This window comes from Neofelis nebulosa, chromosome 16, assembly GCF_028018385.1.
Source record: "Neofelis nebulosa isolate mNeoNeb1 chromosome 16, mNeoNeb1.pri, whole genome shotgun sequence".
NCBI classification, from domain to species: domain Eukaryota; kingdom Metazoa; phylum Chordata; class Mammalia; order Carnivora; family Felidae; genus Neofelis; species Neofelis nebulosa.
The window spans coordinates 48,542,105-48,562,924 of NC_080797.1; the positions used below are offsets into that span (position 1 = coordinate 48,542,105).

At 36.6% G+C, this 20,820-nt stretch overlaps 2 protein-coding genes across 3 annotated transcripts in view; one reads left to right on the forward strand and one right to left on the reverse strand.

Moving 5' to 3' along the window:
* The window catches only part of PTRH2 (peptidyl-tRNA hydrolase 2), a 63,369-nt gene that overhangs the window by 27,801 nt on the left and 14,748 nt on the right, over positions 1–20,820 (reverse strand). The gene's annotated exons all lie outside the window — the stretch shown is intronic.
* Positions 1–20,820, forward strand: part of VMP1 (vacuole membrane protein 1) — a 137,060-nt gene that overhangs the window by 21,192 nt on the left and 95,048 nt on the right. For both annotated transcript variants that reach the window (XM_058704922.1, XM_058704920.1), the window contains exons 2-5: positions 3,186–3,287; positions 5,837–5,972; positions 10,609–10,699; positions 11,963–12,073. In XM_058704922.1, coding sequence (XP_058560905.1) covers positions 3,212–3,287; positions 5,837–5,972; positions 10,609–10,699; positions 11,963–12,073 — 414 coding nt within the window. In that variant the 5' untranslated portion in view covers positions 3,186–3,211. The remainder of the gene's footprint in view (positions 1–3,185; positions 3,288–5,836; positions 5,973–10,608; positions 10,700–11,962; positions 12,074–20,820) is intronic.

The following is a 20,820-nucleotide window of genomic DNA, read 5'->3' on the forward strand; positions in this document are numbered from 1 at the left end:
CTGAATGTACTGTCCTCTGAACTCCCATATTTTGTCCTGTACTTTCTTCCTCCTTATCATTGTAGCTAGTATATATTGAGTTCATATAAAAGGTAAGACAATATATTATTATTTTATACACATTACCTTGTTTAATTCTCACAGTAAACCTTTGATACGTGTCATGTTACCTCTATTTTACAGGTTAAATAAACTGATGTTTAGAGAGATTTAGAAATTTGTCCAATTCATGGAGTAGATACTTGTGAAGTTTGAGTTTCAATCCAGTTCTGTTAGACTCTAAAACCTGTTTTCTTCCCACTAGGTTGGATACTATATATCTGTTTCTTTTTTTTTTTTTTTTTTTTCTTCAACATTTTTTTATTTATTTTTGGGACAGAGAGAGACAGAGCATGAACGGGGGAGGGGCAGAGAGAGAGGGAGACACAGAATCGGAAACAGGCTCCAGGCTCCGAGCCATCAGCCCAGAGCCTGACGCGGGGCTCGAACTCACGGACCGCGAGATCGTGACCTGGCTGAAGTCGGACGCTTAACCGACTGCGCCACCCAGGCGCCCCTATATCTGTTTCATTTTAAGTGAAGTCCTGTGCTCATCTGGCTTCCCTACCAGAAGGAAGGACCCTCGGAGTGCCTGGATGGCTCAGTCAGTTGAGCTTCCCACATGGTTTCAGCTTGGGTCATGATCTCATGCTGGCAGTGTGGAGCCTGCTTGGGATTCTCTCTCCTCCTCTCTCTCTGCCACTCCCCTGCAAAATAACTATATAAAAAAATTTTTTTAAGTTAAAAAAAGAAAGAAGGACCCTCTGGAGGACAAAGACCTTGTTTTATTCATATTTATGTCTCCAGAGCCTGGTACAGATCCCAGAATTTTTTAAATGAGCACTTAATGAAAGATACTGACATCACTGAATGGTAGCAGTGAAGCATGTAGTTTCTTTTCTTTATTTTTTTTTTTTAATGTTTATTTATTTTTGAGAGAGAGAGAGAGAGAGAGGCAGAGCATGAGCAGGAGAGGGGCAGAGAGAGAGGGAGACACAGAATCCGAAGCAGGCTCCAGGCTCTGAGCTATCAGCACAGAGCCCGACATGGGACTTGAACCCACAGACCGTGAGATCATGACCTGAGCTGAAGTTGGACACTCAACCGACTGAGCCACCCAGGCGCCCCTGTAGTTTCTAAAGTATAGTCAGTTTACTGGTTCATGTACCTCCTATCCTTTTGATGTGGTTATACACAGGTGTGCATGCCCAAATACACATAGACACACTATTTCATCCTTAGTGATCCTGTGACAGTGAGAATTTTTGTTCTCATTTTGTAGATCATAAAATCAAGATCGAGGGTCGCCTGGCTGGCTCAGTTGGTAGAGCATGTGTCTCTTGATCTTGATGTTATGAGTTCAAGGCCCATGTTGGGTGTAGAGATGACTTTGAAATAAAATCTAAAAATAAACACATTAAACAAGAAAATCGATATCTAGAAAAAATGAGACTTGCTTAAGATCATACCACTAGTTAGTGGCAAATCTGTGATGCAAATCCAGATCTTCAAACTTTATTTTTTTATTTTTATTTTTATTTTTTAATGTTTATTAATTTTTGAGGGAGAGAGGGAGACAGAATCCGAAACAGGCTCCAGGCTCTGAGCTGTCAGCACAGAGCCCGATGCAGTGCTCAAACTCACAAACCACGAGATTATGTCCTGAGCCAAAGTTGGACACTTAACTAACTGAGTTGCCCAGGTGCCCCAAGATTTTCAAACTTTAAATCTTATAATCATCTACTTCAGGCTATCCATCTGTGCTAATTGAATCCTATACTTCATTTCTTAATATGTTTATTTGCTTGTTGAGAAATGATGGCAAGAAAACAAAGATATCCACAAATGGTTGTGTCTAAGACACCTTCTTTTGAAGTGATGAATGTATGCTCTTTGCTCAGTCTGTCTATCTATCTATCTGTTGAGAGAGAGAGAGAGCAGGGAAGGGGCAGAGAGAGGAGAGGGAGAATCCCAAGCAGGCTCCGCACTGTCAGCGCAGAGCCCGATGCAGGGCTCAAACTCAAGAACCGTGAGATCAGGACCTGGGCGAAAATCAAGTCAGACACTTAACTGACTCAGCCACCCAGTTGCCCCCAGTCTTTTTATATATACATAATATTTCATTTATTTTCCATTATGAAGCATAAATTTGGGGAGCAGTAATTATAGTTAGAATTTTTGTCAAGGGGGCATCTGGCTGGAGTGGGTAGAGCATGTGACTCTTGATCTCAAGGTTGTGAGTTCGAGCCCCACGTTTGGTATAGAGATTACTTAAAATCTTAAAAGAAAAAAAAGAATTTTAGTTAAGGAATAAAATAGTCCCAGCTCACAAACTATAGGAAGACTGAACCCATGACCATATCAAATTCTAATCAGCTGAATATAGGTCTAGCAAGATTCGTGGCACATGCAGAGGGTATTAAGGAGTCTGTATTGCAGACTTGATTGACGTACTGTGCTTCTTAAGTAGAAAGAGTTGCCATACTAATACCTGAAAGAATAAGTTATAGGCAATCTGATGTTTTTGTGTAGAATAATCACGTCAGCACAATTTATATGTTGTAATACAGGGATTTAAAGTAAAAATATATATCTACATGTGTAATATGAAACATGATATAAAGAGTACATTTAACATATCTTAAACATTTAGGATTTTTCTTTTATTAGGCTCATATTATTTTTTCAGTAGAATTTTTTTCCTAAATAAAATTGGTCTTTGATCTGTATCAACATTTTTGACATGTTTGATAGTATATTCATTTTTTTCTAGTAATGCTAGAAGAACTAAAAGACTGGTAAATTTGAGTAGGTAGTGTATATGATACTAAATTACGGGTTAGAAAGACTTTAGCTTATCAATATTTGAAGATGCTAGTATTTTATATTTTGCAGTGGACAAATTGCCTCCAAGTTTTAATCTGGAAAAGGTTTACAACTACATGGCTTTTATATTTTTACTACTTCAATTAGAGTTTCTATACAAATTATTCAAATCTTGATTATAAAAGAGAAGATGAAAGTGTAAACACATTATTCAAACAGCATGCAGAATATCACTACCATGTTGTTTCTCAGTTTTATTCAGTCATAAATGCAAAGCAGAAATACGTAACACGTCATTGGATTTTATTTTGCTTTACTAGCTCCTCAAGAGTTACTGATCTATGAAATGGCAGAGAATGGAAAAAATTGTGACCAGAGACGTGTAGCAATGAACAAGGAACAATATAATGGAAACTTCACAGGTATGGTGATTTGGAGAGAGAAGATCTACAGGTTTAAATGATATCCTTTTCAGTGGAGTAAAATAGAACTATATCTAATATTTACTGTCTTTTGTTAATATATGATAAGTATGTGAGATTCTTATATATTTTATATAACATTAAAGAATTCCCCCCTGCCTCTTATCTGTGTTTTGTTTTTCCACAGTTTCAGTTCCCCATGGCCAACTGCAGTCCAGAAACAGAATGATCTATTGTCAGAACATCAGTAATAGCCTAATGCCACATCACAATGCCTACATCATTCACTTCACTTCATCTTATCACATAAGCATTTTATCATCTCACATAATCTCAAGAAGAAGGACAGTACAATAAGATATTTTAAGAGAGTTACATTCATATAACTTTTATTAAACTATATTTTTATAATTATTTTATTATTGGTTATTGCTGTCAATCTTACTGTGTCTAATTTATAAACTTTAGCATAACTATGTAGATATAGGAAAAAACATAGTTATATATAGAATTCAGTACTCCCTGGTTTCAGGCATCCACTGGGCATCTTAGAACATGTCCCCCACGGATGAGGGGGGGACTACAGTAATTATCTTTTTTTACCCCTCTTAGTAAATGAAATTTATGGGTCCGGGCCTATATGGTGAATTTTCACAGTGATAGCAGAAGCAGCCTAGCCATAGTTTCATCACCAGTGTTCTGGGTACAAGGTTATTATTTGTTAATCTTATGCTGTGGTCAGTATTTATTTGGCTTTGTTTGGTGCTCAGTGTTATCATGCTATTTTGTAACTTTAGAAGTAGATTGTAAATTTACTTATTACACTAATCCTAAATGTACAGTTATCAAAAAGTCAATGTGATTATTGTGAGTTTATTTTATTTTATTTTAAATGTTTTTTTATTCATTTTTGAAAGAAGACAGAGAGAGACAGAGCGTGAGCAGGGGAGAGGCAGAGAGAGAGGGAGACACAGAATCTGAAGCAGGCTCCAGGCTCTGAGCTGTCAGCACAGAGCCAGATGTGGGGCTTGAACCCACGGACCGTGAGATCATGACCTGAGCTGAAGTTGGACGCTTAACCGACTGAGCCATTCAGGCGCTCCTATTGTGGGTTTATTTTAAAATTTTCATTTGCAACAAATAAATTTATACTTTAACCAAATTTGGAATTTGTAGTAAATTTCAGTATATTTAACACTTATTCAAATATTTTTAAAAAATAATAAAAGGCCCTGAAAGCCCTAAAACTATGGCTTTTATTTATATAGATGGTTAAAGTAGGAACTTTCCTTCATGTGTTTAAAGGAAATGAAGGCTTTTTCACTTCTGTTAATTATAATGGTTTTCTTCTTGATTTGTAGTTGTTTGACATCTTAAACATACTGCAAATTATATTCCAGCATGGTAATATTCTATTATAGAAATTCTCTTACATTGGAAGAAGTGCAAGCTATCTGAAATAGTAGTTTCTGTGTTTTGATCACTACATTGCCTTGCAGGGCACATTTTGCAGCACTTATCTGACTTTCAGGTTACTCTGATTATTGATAAATTTTATATCATTGCACCAAAAATTTCAGGATGTAGAGATAAGCATGCATATGTCATAGTCTCTTCACATTAGTGTGAAGTAACTTCACAATAGTAGCTTTTGCATGTTGTTTTTTTCTTTCCTTTCTCTCAATAAGCATGTACATTTATATATTCTTCCCCTGCTGCCTAACCCCTTGGAATTTAAAATTAATGTCAGTATGACACACTTACTGCCCTGTCCTGTGGTATTTTTTAACTTTGTATTTCCTAGAGATTGTGCTATAACTGTAGTCTTCGTTATGGCTGCTTAGTATTCCATTGTATCAGTATACATACTTCAACCACTCCTCAGTCTTCCGTTAACATTTAGGTTGTTTATAATTTTTTGCCAAGACAAGTAACACTGCATTGAATAAACTTGTACAAAAGACATATCACTTCATACCTAATCATTCTTAGAAATGGGATTATTGGGTTATAGGGTATATGCATTTGTAATTTTGATAATAACTTTGTACACTTACTGTCAGAGTCTTCTGAGAGCTTCACATATATTAACTCATTTAATCTTTGTGATGACCCTAAAGAAGTTAAGTACTATGTTCATCTTCATTTCAGAAAAGAAAAAACTGAGAGATAGAAGGGTTAACTAACTTGCCTGCTGTCTCATGACTTGTAGGCAAGATTTGGAACCAAGTAGTTTGCCGTCCCATTTTGAGCTCTAAACCACTTTGCTCTGTGATGCGATACTAAATCACCTTTCATGGAAGGTGGGCTAACTTAGTATCCCAGTAGTGTACAAGAAAAGTAACTTGTGTCCTGACAATAATTGCTAAAATAGTCCTCAGAGCAGAGCAGAATCACCTAACCCAGAGGTATCATAACGTGAATCACATTGCTTATTTTTTGAGGTTTGTATGCAGTCCTTCAAATGTGATATGGGAAAGTAGGTGAATTTTTAAAGTGATTCGGAAAAGCGAACATTCTCTTTTAACTTCTGCACTAATGTTTTTCAGACCCTTCTTCAATGAATGAAAAGAAGAGGAGGGATCGAGAAGAGAGGCAGAATATTGTCCTGTGGAGACAGCCACTCATTACCTTGCAGTATTTTTCTCTGGAAATCCTAGTAATCTTGAAGGAATGGACCTCAAAGTAAAGAGCCTTCCATTACCTTTTAAATAAATTTTATTTACTAATTTTAGAAATCTTTAACAATCTCCTACTCTCTACCTCCTGCTCTTTCCATATGAATTAGTTAAATTTATTTATTTTTATTTTTTATTTTTTTAACATTTTTATTTACTTTTGAGAGAGACAGAGACAGAATATGAGTGGGTTAGGGGCAGAGAGAGAGGGAGACACAGAAGCAGAAGCAGGCTCCAGGCCCTGAGCTGTCAGCACAGAGCCTGACGTGGGGTCGAACTCATGAGCTGTGAGATCATGACCTGAGCCAAAGTTGGATGCTCAACCGACTGAGCCACCCAGGTGCCCCCAAATTTAGAATGTTTTAGGAATATGTTTATTTTCCTTTCTATAGTTTCAAGAAAAATAGGGAACATACTGCTATTTGCTCACTAGATTATTGCAATTGACTTCTGTCTCATGTTGAATCTTTTACACAAAGGATAACATAGGAAACAAGACTTTTTTCTTCTGGCTTTACCTTTAAGAGAACTTAGGCCTGTGTACACCAGATACACTGAATCTTTAGTAGGACAGAGTTCAGGATACATGGCACTTTTACTGACAGTTTCAGCCAGTGAAAGAGGACTCTGCCCTGGAAATGTGTTGTATCTTTAGTACTTATCAGGCCTGTTTCAGATATCATAAAGAACAAGTTGAACTTTTACATGCCTTATCATTTTGAGCTTGGTTTCCAAATTATTATTTTTTTTTTTTTATTTTTTTTATTTTTTAAGAGAAAGAGAGCATGGATGCAAGTTGGGGAGAGGGGCAGAGGGAGAGAGAGAGATTCCCAAGTAGTCTCCATGTTCAGTGTGGAGCCCAATGCAGGGCTTGATTCCATGAGCCTGGGATCATGACCTAAGCCAAAATCAAAAGCCCAATGTTCAACTGACTGAGTCACCCAGGTGCCCCATCTTTTTTTGTTTTTTAATTATTATTATTTTTTAATTTGCATCCTAGTGAGTTAGCATATAGTGCAATAATGATTTCAGGAGTAGAATCCAGTGATTCATCCCCTGCATATAACACCCAGTGCTTGTCTCAACAAGTATCTTCCTTTTTTTTCTTTTTTTTTAAATACATTTATTCATTTTTGAGAGACAGAGACAATGTGAGTGGGAGAGGGGCAGAGTGAGGGAGACACAGAATCTGAAGCAGACTCCATGCTTTGAGCTCTCAGCACAGAGCCTGATGGGGGGCTTGAACTCACAGACTGGGAGATCATGACCTGAGCTGAAGTCAGACGCTTAACTGACTGAACCACCTAGGCACCCCACCAACAAGTATCTTCCTTAATGCCACTTGCCCGTTTGGCCCATCCCTCCACCCATAACCCCTCCAACAACCCTCAGTTTGTTCTCTATATTTAAGAGTCTCTTATGTTTTGTCCCATCCCTGTTTCCATATTATTTTTGCTTCCCTTCCCTTATGTTCATCTGTTTTGTATCTTAAATTCCACATGAGTAAAGTCATATATTTGTCTTTCTCTGACTGATTTTGCTTAGCAAAAATCTGTGACTTATACACTCTAGTTCCATCCACAGTGTTGCAAATGGCAAGATTTCATTGCTTTTGATCGCTGAGTAATACTCCATTGTATATATATACCACATCTTCTTTACCCATTCCTCTGTCGTGGACATTTGGGCTCTTTCCATACTTGGGCTGTTGTTGATAGTGCTGCATGGGGTGCATGTGCGCCTTGGAAACAGCATACCTGTGTCTTTTGGATAAATACCTAGTGGTGCAATTGCTGGGTTGTAAGGTAGTTCTATTTTTAATTTTTTGAGGACCCTCCATACAATTTTCCAGAGCTGCTGCACTAGTTTACATTCCCACCAGCAGTGCAAAAGGCTTCCTCTTTTCTCTGCATCCTTGCCAACAACTGTCGTTGCCTGAGTTGTTACTTTTAGCTATTCTGACAGGTATGAGGTGATATCTCATTGTGGTTTTGATTTGTATTTCCCTGATAATGATTTGAGCATTTTTTCATGTGTCTGTTAGCTATCTGGATGTCTTCTTTGGAGAAGTTTCTATTCATGTCTTTTGCCCATTTCTTTACTGGATGGTTTGTTTTTTGGGTGTTGAGTTTGGTAAGTTCTTTATAAATTTTGGATACTAACCCTTTATCTGATATGTCATTTGCAAATACCTTCTCCCATTCTGTCGGTTGCCTTTTAGTTTTGCTGATTGTTTCCTTTGCTCTGCAGAAGCTTTTTATCTTGATGAGGTCCCAGTAGTTAATTTTTGCTTTTGTTTCCCTTGCTTCCGGAGACATGTTGAGTAAGAAGTTGATGTGGCCGAGGTCAAAACAGTTTTTGCCTGCTTTCTCCAGGAGGATTTTGATGGCTTCCTTTCTTACATTTAGGTCTTTGATCCATTTTGAGTTTATGTTTGTGTATGGTGTTAAGAAAGTGGTCCAGGTTCATTCTTCTGCACGTTGCTGTCCAGTTTTCCCAGCACCACTTGCTGAAGAGACTGTCTTTATTCCATTGGATATTCTTTCCTGCTTTGTCAAAGATTAGTTGGCCATACGTTTGTGGGTCCATTTCTGGATTCTCTATTCTGTTGCATTGATCTAAGTGGTTTTATGCCAGTACCATACTATCTTGATGATTACAACTTTGAAGTCTGGAATTGTGATGCTTTCAGTTTCGGTTTTCTTTTTCAGGATTGCTTTGCCTACTATTCGGGGTCTTTTCTGGTTCCATACAAATTTTAGGATTGTTTGTTCTAGCTCTGAGAAGAATGCTGGTATTGTTTTGATAGGGATTGCATTGAATATGTAGATTGCTTTGGGTAGTATCAACATTTTAACAATATTTGTTCTTCCAGTCCATGAGTATGGAATATTTTTCCATTTTTTAGTATGTCTTCTTCAATTTCTCATAAGCTTTCTATCGCTTTCAGTGTATAGCTTTTTCACCTCTTTGGTTAGGTTTATTCCTAGGTATTTTATGGTTTTTGGTGCAGTTGTAAATGGGATCAATTCCTCGATTTCTCTTTCTGCTTCTTCATTATTGGTGTTTAGAAATGCAGCCGATTTCTGTGCATTGATTTTATATCCTGCGACTTTGCTGAATTCATGGATCAGTTCTAGCAGGTTTTTGGTGGAATCTTTTGGGTTTTCCATATAGAGTATCCTGTCATCTGCAAAGAATTTTCTCAAGTTTGACTTCCTCCTTGCCGAGTTGGATGCCTATATATTTTTTTAACTTAAGTAAACTGTACACCCAACGTGAAGCTCAAACTCACAGTCCTGACATCATGACATGCTCCACTGACATGCTCCACTGACAGAGCCAGCTGAGTGCCCCCCAAGTTATTTTTAATAGTATCTTACATTTTTATTGTACATACAGTTTATTAAACATTTTGTAATATTTTTCAGTTCATTTGATCCCTAAAGCAACTCTGTGAAAGCAGTAAAACAAGTTTATGATTACAGTTGACCCTTGAATGACATGGAGATTAGGGGTGTCAATACCCACACAGTTGAAAATCCGTGTGTAAATTTTGACTCCTAGAAAACTTAACTAGTAATAGCCTACTTTTTAAAAAAAATTTTTTTAATGTTTATTTTTGAGAGAGAGAGAGAGAGAGAGAGAGAGAGGTGGGGGAGGGGCAGAGAGAAATGGAGACAGAGAATCCAAAGCAGGCACTTCACTGTTAGTGCAAAGCCCGACGTAGGGCTCGAACCCATGATCTGTGAGATCATGACCTGAGCCGAAGTTGGATGCTCTGCCGAGCCACCCAGGCACCCCAGTAATAGCCTACTTTTGACCAGAAGCCTTTGTATCTTATATGTATTCTATACAATATTCTTACAATATAGTAAGCTAGGAAGAAGAAAATGTTATTAAGAAAATCATAAGGAAGAGAAAATACACTTACAGTACTGTACTGTAAAAAATCCACATGTAGTCCCTGCACAGTTCAGACCCATATTGTACAAAGGTCAACTGTATTATGATTTTATTTTGTTTTATTTTTATTTTTATTTAGTTGTAAATGTTTATTTATTTATTTTAAAAGAGAGAGAGGGGAGAAGGGCAGAGAGACAGGGAGAGAGAATCCCAGTCAGGCTTTGCACTGACAGCAAGGAGTCCAGTGCAGGGCTCGATCCCACAAACAGTGAGATTATGACCTGAGGGAAAACCAAGAATCTGATACTTAACCAACTGAGCCAGCCAAGCACCCCAACTGTATTATGATTTTAAAAATAAGACATAGAATCAGATTGGTTAAACATCTTACTCAAAGTGTAATACTTAGGGACTCTGATCCAGGTCCTCTAACTTGAAGGCCAGTGCTCTTTTCATTATATATATATTTCATTACAATAGATCAGTCTTTTGGGTAAGGGAAAGGTTACCATAGGGTTTATGATTTAAAAAAATTGGGTGTTCTATACCTATGTATCTGCTCTTGCCCTCCTTCTGTACCCTAAGAGACCATCATGTTTAAGGACAAGAGTTTAACCCCAAAAAACTGATTCTGTAGCTGTGCTAAACAACCTAAGTGCTTCAATAAGAAATTGTTTTGGGAGTGCTGAATCCTAAAAATGAGTCTGTGAGATATTTCATTTATTTTTGTTTTTAAGATTATGGCATCGTCAAAGCATTGTGGTATCTTTTTTATTGCTGCTTGCTGTACTTATAGCTACGTATTGTGTTGAAGGAGCACATCAACAGGTAAGAGGTTCAGCAACTCTTTCTATTCCCTTTTATTTGTTTTTTTTAATGATTGTTTTGAGAGAGAGAGAGAGAGAGAGAGAGCACCAGCCAGGGAGGGGCAGAGAGAGGGAAAAAGAGAATCCCAAGCAAGCTTCACACTGCCAGCACAGAACCTGGCACAGAGCTCGATGTCACAACTGTGGGATCATGACTTGAGCCCAGATCAAGCGTCAGACGCTTAACCGACTCAGCCATCTAGACACTCCTCTGTTTCTATTCTTGTACCCTCCCTAATCCCAAACAGTTTCAAAATGGGACTGTTGTGGATTTGGTAAAATTTCTGCCCTCCACATTTTTAGATTTGGTTTTGTTTTTTACATTTATATCATAAATGATATCTTAATGTCTTAAAAGATCAAATATTAAAAATATTGTGGCATTTCATGGCTGCTGAGCATTTATATTTGGCATATATCATTTCTTTTTATTTTCAAGGATTCAAATGTAACTTTCCTGATGGTGTTTAGTCAAAACTTTGGTTAAAAATAGCAAAACATTAATGTATTCTAAGAGAAAGTGGTTCTAAAGTAGTATTGTTTTATATTTTAAAACAGTTCACCTCTAATTTCAGAAAAGTTTTTATAGTTTTAAATGCATTTCTTTTAACTGTTTTGAAGAAATATATGTATGCCATTAAGAGTTTGTAAGGAACTGGTCTGAAGAATTTAATTGCCAATGTGAGAGTCTAGAATCTAATATGTGGAATGCTTCCAACAAGTCCATAGCTCAGTGGACTTCAGTTTGCTCTAGTTTGAAAAGCATCTCGGCCTTAAATATACAAAAATAATTGTATTCCGTTTTTTTACTTTGATTAAGAAGAATATATTCCATTCACAAATATGTGAACAACTGTCCCACTCTTACCACTGTTTATTATGATGCTTTCTTAAAGTTTTTGTAACTTTTAAATACCTTTAAAACTTTTATTCTCATAGTTAAATCATATTAGTAATTTGCATTTTTCCTATAAATGTCATTCACAATAGTAGGACTTTAAAGGTCTAAAAACAAGATCTGTATTCTAATTAGATGAATTTTTTGTCTCTCTGCTGTCACATATACGAGGAATTAGGCCTCTTCAAGGAATTTTTACTCTTAATGCTTTCTTCCTATTAGAAACTTATTTTAGTTGGTTGGTTTTAGTTTGATTGTAGGTGATAAATAATGTATTTTTGCTTAACAAGTTTTTTTTCCCCCCACTGCATCCATTTTGTTTTTCAGTATGTGCAACGTATAGAGAAACAATTTCTCTTGTATGCCTACTGGATAGGCTTAGGAATTTTGTCTTCTGTTGGGCTTGGAACAGGGCTGCACACCTTCCTCCTTTATCTGGTAAGAATAACTTTTAATAAGCAAGATTGAAAGAGATGTTTTAATTGGTGCTTCAGGAATTAAAATTCTAAGATTTTTAGTTATCCATCTTTGCATTTTAGGAGCACTCTAATCCTCAAATCAGTGTTTTTAAGTTTGATTTAGAATTGTTTTGTTTTTCCTTTTGGGCTGAGGATTTAAAAAGAGAAGAGGGAAAAACCCTTGGGCAAATGAGATTGTTCACTTAAATTAATTCAGCCAGGAAAAGTTCCTTCCAGGTTTTGGAATAATGGTTCTTTTTGCTTATGCAATGGTCATTTTAATAGCTGAAGTTCTTTAAATGTACAAGATTTCATGTAAGGCTTAGAATTAATTTGAACAGTTTGCTTTCTCTGTTAATCAGCAAATGAGAAATGGTGTCTTCCCTCATGTTCTCAAGTACCACATGCATACACCTGGATAGTCATTTTTGGTATTCTTACTGAATGTAGTTAAGGAAATATATATAACACATGTCGAACTTAAAGCTTTCTTAAATCCTTTTAAATCAAAGTATAAAATGTACCCCTCCTAAAAAATACTATTTTACTTAGTTGAAAATGGGGAGATAAAAGATAGGTTTTCCTTTAAACATTAACAAATGTACTGAAGTAATAGCAGAGCTAGGACCAGGGAGTGATGAGCAAGACATCTAAGGAACAGAATTTAAATGGCACTCTCACGGTCATGTAAGTATGGACCTGAGGAGTGAGTGCTCATCAGATTTTGTGCCCTGGATTCCTCTCTTGTTTCACTCTATTCCTTTTGCTGAGGAATTGAAAACAATTCCATATGAAAAAAGCCTGATCTTGATTGGGGAAAGACAGGTGAAAAGTTGTCACAGCAGTACTGATTCCTGAATAAAGTTCAACACAGCAAACGTTTCCAATCTTTATGTTTCAATGAATTCATTTCAGAAGCAGATATGGTAAGTATTAAGGAATGATTGTTCAGAAGGCTGCTAAACTAATGGTCTGAAGAATAATTTGAGAATCTATAATTCATAACTTCTCCAAGTTTATGGGAGTTTAAAATCTGGAATTTTAGAATTCTGTTCATGATTCCTTGCTGATTTAATCCCAAATAGGGACATAATCCCAGAGAACTAATCCATATCAGTGTTTCTTTAGTAACTAAATTCTTAGACATATAATACTATATTTGAGGTTGAGGGAGAGGAGAAAAGAAGGAATTAGAGGTTATAGGTTCCTTCTAACTGGTTATAGGTTACCAGTCTGTTCTTTTCTAAATCTTTCTTCTGAGATTCTTTGGGAAAACCAGATTAAGGAACTAATTTGTAGCACTGGATTAATTTAGAAGTATCTAAAAAGCAACCCAGGTAGTGATTCTAATGAAATGTAGAAATTGCACAATAAGTTAGGGTAAAGAAATTTGAAACAAGGAAGTTATATGTTTCCTGTTTCTTTTCATATCCATAAGAAACCTTTATAAGGTGACATTTATAAAATGTCGTGATGTGAAAACATTATTATTTTAGTTCCATTGATATCCAGTAAAGGTTTTAGAAACATACAAATAATCAATAATTATTATAAAATTCATTTGAGTAAAAAATCAAGTCTTTGCTTCCATAAATTAACTAGTTACTTCTGCTTGGGGATCAGAGTGCAGATTTAATGGAATGTGGTTAGACTTTTCACAAGTGTAGAAGAAACTCTTCAATAGCTATTTGAGGGAAGGTATTATACTCTCTCATTAAAGTAAATACTATATATATTAGTTCAGCAAGTATGAAGATTTAAATAGGGAACAGCTGAAACTGTTGCATTATAGGTAAGAGCTGTATAAAAGTTTTGTGGCATTATCACTGATGATAATAAACTGGAGTGCAGAGTGGATCAGGCCACTTTTTTCAGCACTAAATAAATTTGATTTTTGTTTGTGAGTAGCATTTAGAATTACTTTAAATGCGCTAAAATTAAATACAAGTAAAATAACCAGATCTGCATTTTAAACATATGATATTAGCTGTGGTGTGGGAGATAGATTGAAAATGGGAGAGAAAGAAGTTGGGCAGTTATGATAATCCTTCTGAAAGATACAGGCTTCCATGGAGGTAGCAGGCAGTATGGAGAGGAGGGGATATTTACAAAAAAGAATTTGCAGAGAGAAGTCAAGTGGAATGAACACAAAAGATGGCATAAATTTTAAATATTTCAGAAGAGTGGTTGGAGTGGCAACAGCATTGGGATTGAACGGGACAAATCTTAGAGAAATTTTACTAGTATAATCACAAAGATGTTATGGTGTAATTATGGGGAAAGGAGCCAAAGATAATTGTTGGTTTTTTACTTGAGTTGATACCATTAACTGAATAGAAAACAGTTTTATATTCAGTTGTTTATTGAGTACATATTATAAGTATCTGAAAAGAGAAATTTAAAAGGATGTTATAATTATCTTGCAAGGTACATGAGATTTTCACCTGATCCAGGTGGGTTGCTGGTGCAAGTGGTTGGACAGAAAGAAGGGAAATTTGTAATGGACTAAGAATTCTTTCTTTCTTTCCCTTCTTTTCTTCTTCCTCTTCCTTTTTCTTTTCCTTTTCCTTTCTTTCCCTTCTTTCTGGCTTTATTTTTGGACCAGTTTTAGGGTTGCAGAAAAATTGAGGAAAAAAAAAAAAGTTTCCACGTACCATTTTATACACACACACAGGTTCTCCTGTTTTTTGTTGTTGCTGTTGTTTTCTATTGAGGTATAATTGATATAAAATATTATATTAGTTTCAGATGTATAACATAATGATAGTTTCCCTATTATTAACATCTTACTTTGGGGTGGTACCCTTGTTACAATTGAGGAGCCAGTATCAATACATTATAAACTAAAACCTATTATTAGTATTAGAGTTCACTTTGTTTTACAGTTCTGTGAGTTTTGACAAATACACGATGTTTTGTACCCCCCCTTATAGTATCATATGGAATAGTTTTACTGCCCTAAAAATTGCCTCTGTTCTACCTATTTATCCTACCTTCCACCTCCCCTCTACCAGTGACACCTTAGTAAACACTGATCCTTTTATTGTCTCTATAAGTTTTGGCTTTCCAAAATGTCATGTAGTTGGGTTTATATATGTCTTTTTTCACCTGGTAGTCAATAACCAATAGGGTAGCAGATGTGGAAGAAAAAAATTCATCAATAAGACTGTCCACTTGTAAACTTTGGCATTCTAGAACAGAGAAAAATAGCCAGGAAACCAGAAGCAAAGCAGAATCAAATAAAGGTTTAAAATTTGATCTGTGGAGTGTCTGGATGGCTCAGTAGGTTGAGCATCCAACTTTGGCTCAGGTCATGATCTCACAGTTCATGAGTTTGAGCCCTGCGTTCAACTCTGTGCTGACAGCTCAGAGCCTGGAACCTGCTTCGGATTCTGTGTCTCCCTGTCTCTCTGCCCCTCCCCTGCTCGCGCTCTGTTTCGAAAATAAATAAACAGTGAATAATAATAAAATAAAAAATAAAAATTTGATCTGTGATATTTAAGAAGCTATTCTAAATAATTTGTTATATATATATATATATATATATATATATATATATATATATATATACATAATGTTAATTTTGAGAGACAGAATGAGAGGGGGAGGGCAGAGGGGGAAGGTAGAGAGAGAATCCCAAGCCTGTTTAAAGTTTATTTTTATTTATTTTGAGAGAGAGAATGAGAGAGCGGGGAAGGGGCAGAGAGAGAGAGGGAGGAGACCGAATCCCAGGCAGTTGTCAGTGTGGAGCCCTATGGGCACCCAAACCCATGAACCACAGGATCATGACCTGAACTGAAATCAAGTGTTGGATACTCAACTGACTAAGCCACCTGGGTGTCCCTATTTTAAAAACTTAACATTTTCTTGGTGACAGATGGTCAACAGAGTTTATCCTTATAGATGGCCACTCCTTTTGCTTTGTATCTGTGAAATGTAATTGTGTTTGGAAAGTCCTAATTATACCTCCCTTCATTTATGAGCCTTTATTCTCACTTAGGGATGTGATATTAACATTCTAATGTCATATATTTTTGTACCAATGAAACTGGCACATTTTCCATATACAACATGTAACTCCTCAGGCAAGAAAACAAGTGACCATGTTAGGAGAGTAATGCAGTCAGAAATTTAACTATCCTTTTAATAATAATTTGTAGTAAAATAGATGAAGAAGAAACCAAATTTAACAAAGGGAAAAGATTTAATTCATTCTTCATTACAGTACTCTTTACTGGAAGTCATGGCTTAAAAATGAACTAGAAAAATTTTTCCTAAATAGACAAAATTTCCCAATTAAATTCTTCTCAATATGGAAATTACCTCTTTTGGAAGTTTCACCTAGTTCATTATAATTCATTGTACAACTAAATGATCATCTCAAAGGGTTACTATATTTCCTAGAATATTAGATACCTGTCTGTCTGCCCTTAAAATTGAAAAATTGTTTTGGGGTGTCTGGCTTGCTCAGTTGGTAGAGCATGCGACTCTTGATCTCAGAATCATGAATTTGAGCCCCACGTTGAGCATGGAGCCTACTTAAAGTTTATTTTTTTTTTTTTTTTTTTTTTTTTTTTTTTTTTTGTGTATCTCTAGTCTTTTTTTTTTTTTTTTTTTTTTTTTTTTTATTTATTTTTTTTAATATATGAAATTTACTGTCAAATTGGTTTCCATACAACACCCAGTGCTCATCCCAAAAGGTGCCCTCCTCAATACCCATCACCCACCCTGCCCTCCCTCCCACCCCCCATCAACCCTCAGTTTGTTCTCAGTTTTTAACAGTCTCTTATGCTTTGGCTCTCTCCCACTCTAACCTCTTTTTTTTTTTTTTTCCCTTCCCCTCCCCCATGGGTTTCTGTTACGTTTCTCAGGATCCACATAAGAGTGAAACCATATGGTATCTGTCTTTCTCTGTATGGCTTATTTCACTTAGCATCACACTCTCCAGTTCCATCCACGTTGCTACAAAAGGCCATATTTCATTTTTTCTCATTGCCACGTAATATTCCATTGTGTATATAAACCACAATTTCTTTATCCATTCATCAGTTGATGGACATTTAGGCTCTTTCCATAATTTGGCTATTGTTGAGAGTGCTGCTATAAACATTGGGGTACAAGTGCCCCTATGCATCAGTACTCCTGTATCCCTTGGATAAATTCCTAGCAGTGCTATTGCTGGGTCATAGGGTAGGTCTATTTTTAATTTTCTGAGGAACCTCCACACTGCTTTCCAGAGCGGCTGCACCAATTTGCATTCCCACCAACAGTGCAAGAGGGTTCCCATTTCTCCACATCCTCTCCAGCATCTATAGTCTCCTGATTTCTTCATTTTGGCCACTCTGACTGGCGTGAGGTGGTATCTGAGTGTGGTTTTGATTTGTATTTCCCTGATGAGGAGCGACGTTGAACATCTTTTCATGTGCCTGTTGGCCATCCGGATGTCTTCTTTAGAGAAGTGTCTATTCATGTTTTCTGCCCATTTCTTCACTGGGTTATTTGTTTTTCGGGTGTGGAGTTTGATGAGCTCTTTATAGATTTTGGATACTAGCCCTTTGTCCGATGTGTCATTTGCAAATATCTTTTCCCATTCCGTTGGTTGCCTTTTAGTTTTGTTGGTTGTTTCCTTTGCTGTGCAGAAGCTTTTTATCTTCATAAGGTCCCAGTAATTCACTTTTGCTTTTAATTCCCTTGCCTTTGGGGATGTGCCGAGTAAGAGATTGCTACGGCTGAGGTCAGAGAGGTCTTTTCCTGCTTTCTCCTCTAAGGTTTTGATGGTTTCCTGTCTCACATTCAGGTCCTTTATCCATTTTGAGTTTATTTTTGTGAATGGTGTGAGAAAGTGGTCTAGTTTCAACCTTCTGCATGTTGCTGTCCAGTTCTCCCAGCACCATTTGTTAAAGAGACTGTCTTTTTTCCATTGGATGTTCTTTCCTGCTTTGTCAAAAATGAGTTGGCCATACGTTTGTGGGTCTAGTTCTGGGGTTTCTATTCTATTCCATTGGTCTATGTGTCTGTTTTTATGCCAATACCATGCTGTCTTGATGATGACAGCTTTGTAGTAGAGGCTAAAGTCTGGGATTGTGATGCCTCCTGCTTTGGTCTTCTTCTTCAAAATTACTTTGGCTATTCGGGGCCTTTTGTGGTTCCATATGAATTTTAGGATGGCTTGTTCTAGTTTCAAGAAGAATGCTGGTGCAATTTTGATTGGGATTGCATTGAATGTGTAGATAGCTTTGGGTAGTATTGACATTTTGACAATATTTATTCTTCCAATCCATGAGCAGGGAATGTCTTTCCATTTCTTTATATCTTCTTCAATTACCTGCATAAGCTTTCTATAGTTTTCAGCATACAGATCTTTTACATCTTTGGTTAGATTTATTCCTAGGTATTTTATGCTTCTTGGTGCAATTGTGAATGGGATTAGTTTCTTTATTTGTCTTTCTGTGGCTTCATTGTTAGTGTATAAGAATGCAACTGATTTCTGTACATTGATTTTGTATCCTGCAACTTTGCTGAATTCATGTATCAGTTCTAGCAGACTTTTGGTGGAGTCTATCGGATTTTCCATGTATAATATCATGTCATCTGCAAAAAGCGAAAGCTTGACTTCATCTTTGCCAATTTGGATGCCTTTGATTTCCTTTTGTTGTCTGATTGCTGATGCTAGAACTTCCAGCACTATATTAAACAACAGCGGTGAGAGTGGGCATCCCTGTCGTGTTCCTGATCTCAGGGAAAAAGCTCCCAGTTTTTCCCCATTGAGGATGATGTTAGCTGTGGGCTTTTCATAAATGGCTTTTATGATCTTTAAGTATGTTCCTTCTATCCCGACTTTCTCAAGGGTTTTTATTAAGAAAGGGTGCTGGATTTTGTCAAAGGCCTTTTCTGCATCGATTGACAGGATCATATGGTTCTTCTCTTTTTTTTTGTTAATGTGATGTATCACGTTGATCGATTTGCGAATGTTGAACCAGCCCTGCATCCCAGGAATGAATCCCACTTGATCATGGTGAATAATCCTTTTTATATGCTGTTGAATTCGATTTGCTAGTATCTTATTGAGAATTTTTGCATCCATATTCATCAGGGATATTGGCCTGTAGTTCTCTTTTTTTACTGGGTCTCTGTCTGGTTTAGGAATCAAAGTAATACTGGCTTCATAGAATGAGTCTGGAAGTTTTCCTTCCCTTTCTATTTCTTGGAATAGCTTGAGAAGGATAGGTATTATCTCTGCTTTAAACGTCTGGTAGAACTCCCCTGGGAAGCCATCTGGTCCTGGACTCTTATTTGTTGGGAGATTTTTGATAACCGATTCAATTTCTTCGCTGGTTATGGGTCTGTTCAAGCTTTCTATTTCCTCCTGATTGAGTTTTGGAAGAGTGTGGGTGTTTAGGAATTTGTCCATTTCTTCAAGGTTGTCCAATTTGTTGGCATATAATTTTTCATAGTATTCCCTGATAATTGTTTGTATCTCTGAGGGATTGGTTGTAATATTTCCATTTTCATTCATGATTTTATCTATTTGGGTCATCTCCCTTTTCTTTTTGAGAAGCCTGGCTAGAGGTTTGTCAATTTTGTTTATTTTTTCAAAAAACCAACTCTTGGTTTCGTTGATCTGCTCTACAGTTTTTTTAGATTCTATATTATTTATTTCTGCTCTGATCTTTATGATTTCTCTTCTTCTGCTGGGTTTAGGCTGCCTTTGCTGTTCTGCTTCTATTTCCTTTAGGTGTGCTGTTAGATTTTGTATTTGGGATTTTTCTTGTTTCTTGAGATAGGCCTGGATTGCAATGTATTTTCCTCTCAGGACTGCCTTCGCTGCATCCCAAAGCGTTTGGATTGTTGTATTTTCATTTTCGTTTGTTTCCATATATTTTTTAATTTCTTCTCTAATTGCCTGGTTGACCCACTCATTCGTTAGTAGGGTGTTCTTTAACCTCCATGCTTTTGGAGGTTTTCCAGACTTTTTCCTGCGGTTGATTTCAAGCTTCATAGCATTGTGGTCTGAAAGTATGCATGGTATAATTTCAATTCTTGTGAACTTATGAAGGGCTGTTTTGTGACCCAGTATATGATCTATCTTGGAGAATGTTCCATGTGCACTCGAGAAGAAAGTATATTCTGTTGCTTTGGGATGCAGAGTTCTAAATATATCTGTCAAGTCCATCTGATCCAATGTATCATTCAGGGCCCTTGTTTCTTTATTGACTGTGTGTCTAGATGATCTATCCATTTCTGTAAGTGGGGTGTTAAAGTCCCCTGCAATGACCACATTCTTATCAATAAGGTTGCTTATGTTTATGAGTAACTGTTTTATATATCTGGGGGCTCCGGTATTTGGCGCATAGACATTTATAATTGTTAGCTCTTCCTGATGGATAGACCCTGTAATTATTATATAATGCCCTTCTTCATCTCTTGTTACAGCCTTTAATTTAAAGTCTAGTTTGTCTGATATAAGTATGGCTACTCCAGCTTTCTTTTGGCTTCCAGTAGCATGATAAATAGTTCTCCATCCCCTCACTCTCAATCTAAAGGTGTCCTCAGATCTCAAATGAGTCTCTTGTAGACAGCAAATAGATGGGTCTTGTTTTTTTATCCATTCTGATACCCTATGTCTTTTGGTTGGTGCATTTAATCCATTTACATTCAGTGTTATTATAGAAAGATACGGGTTTAGAGTCATTGTGATGTCTGTATGTTTTATGCTTGTAGTGATGT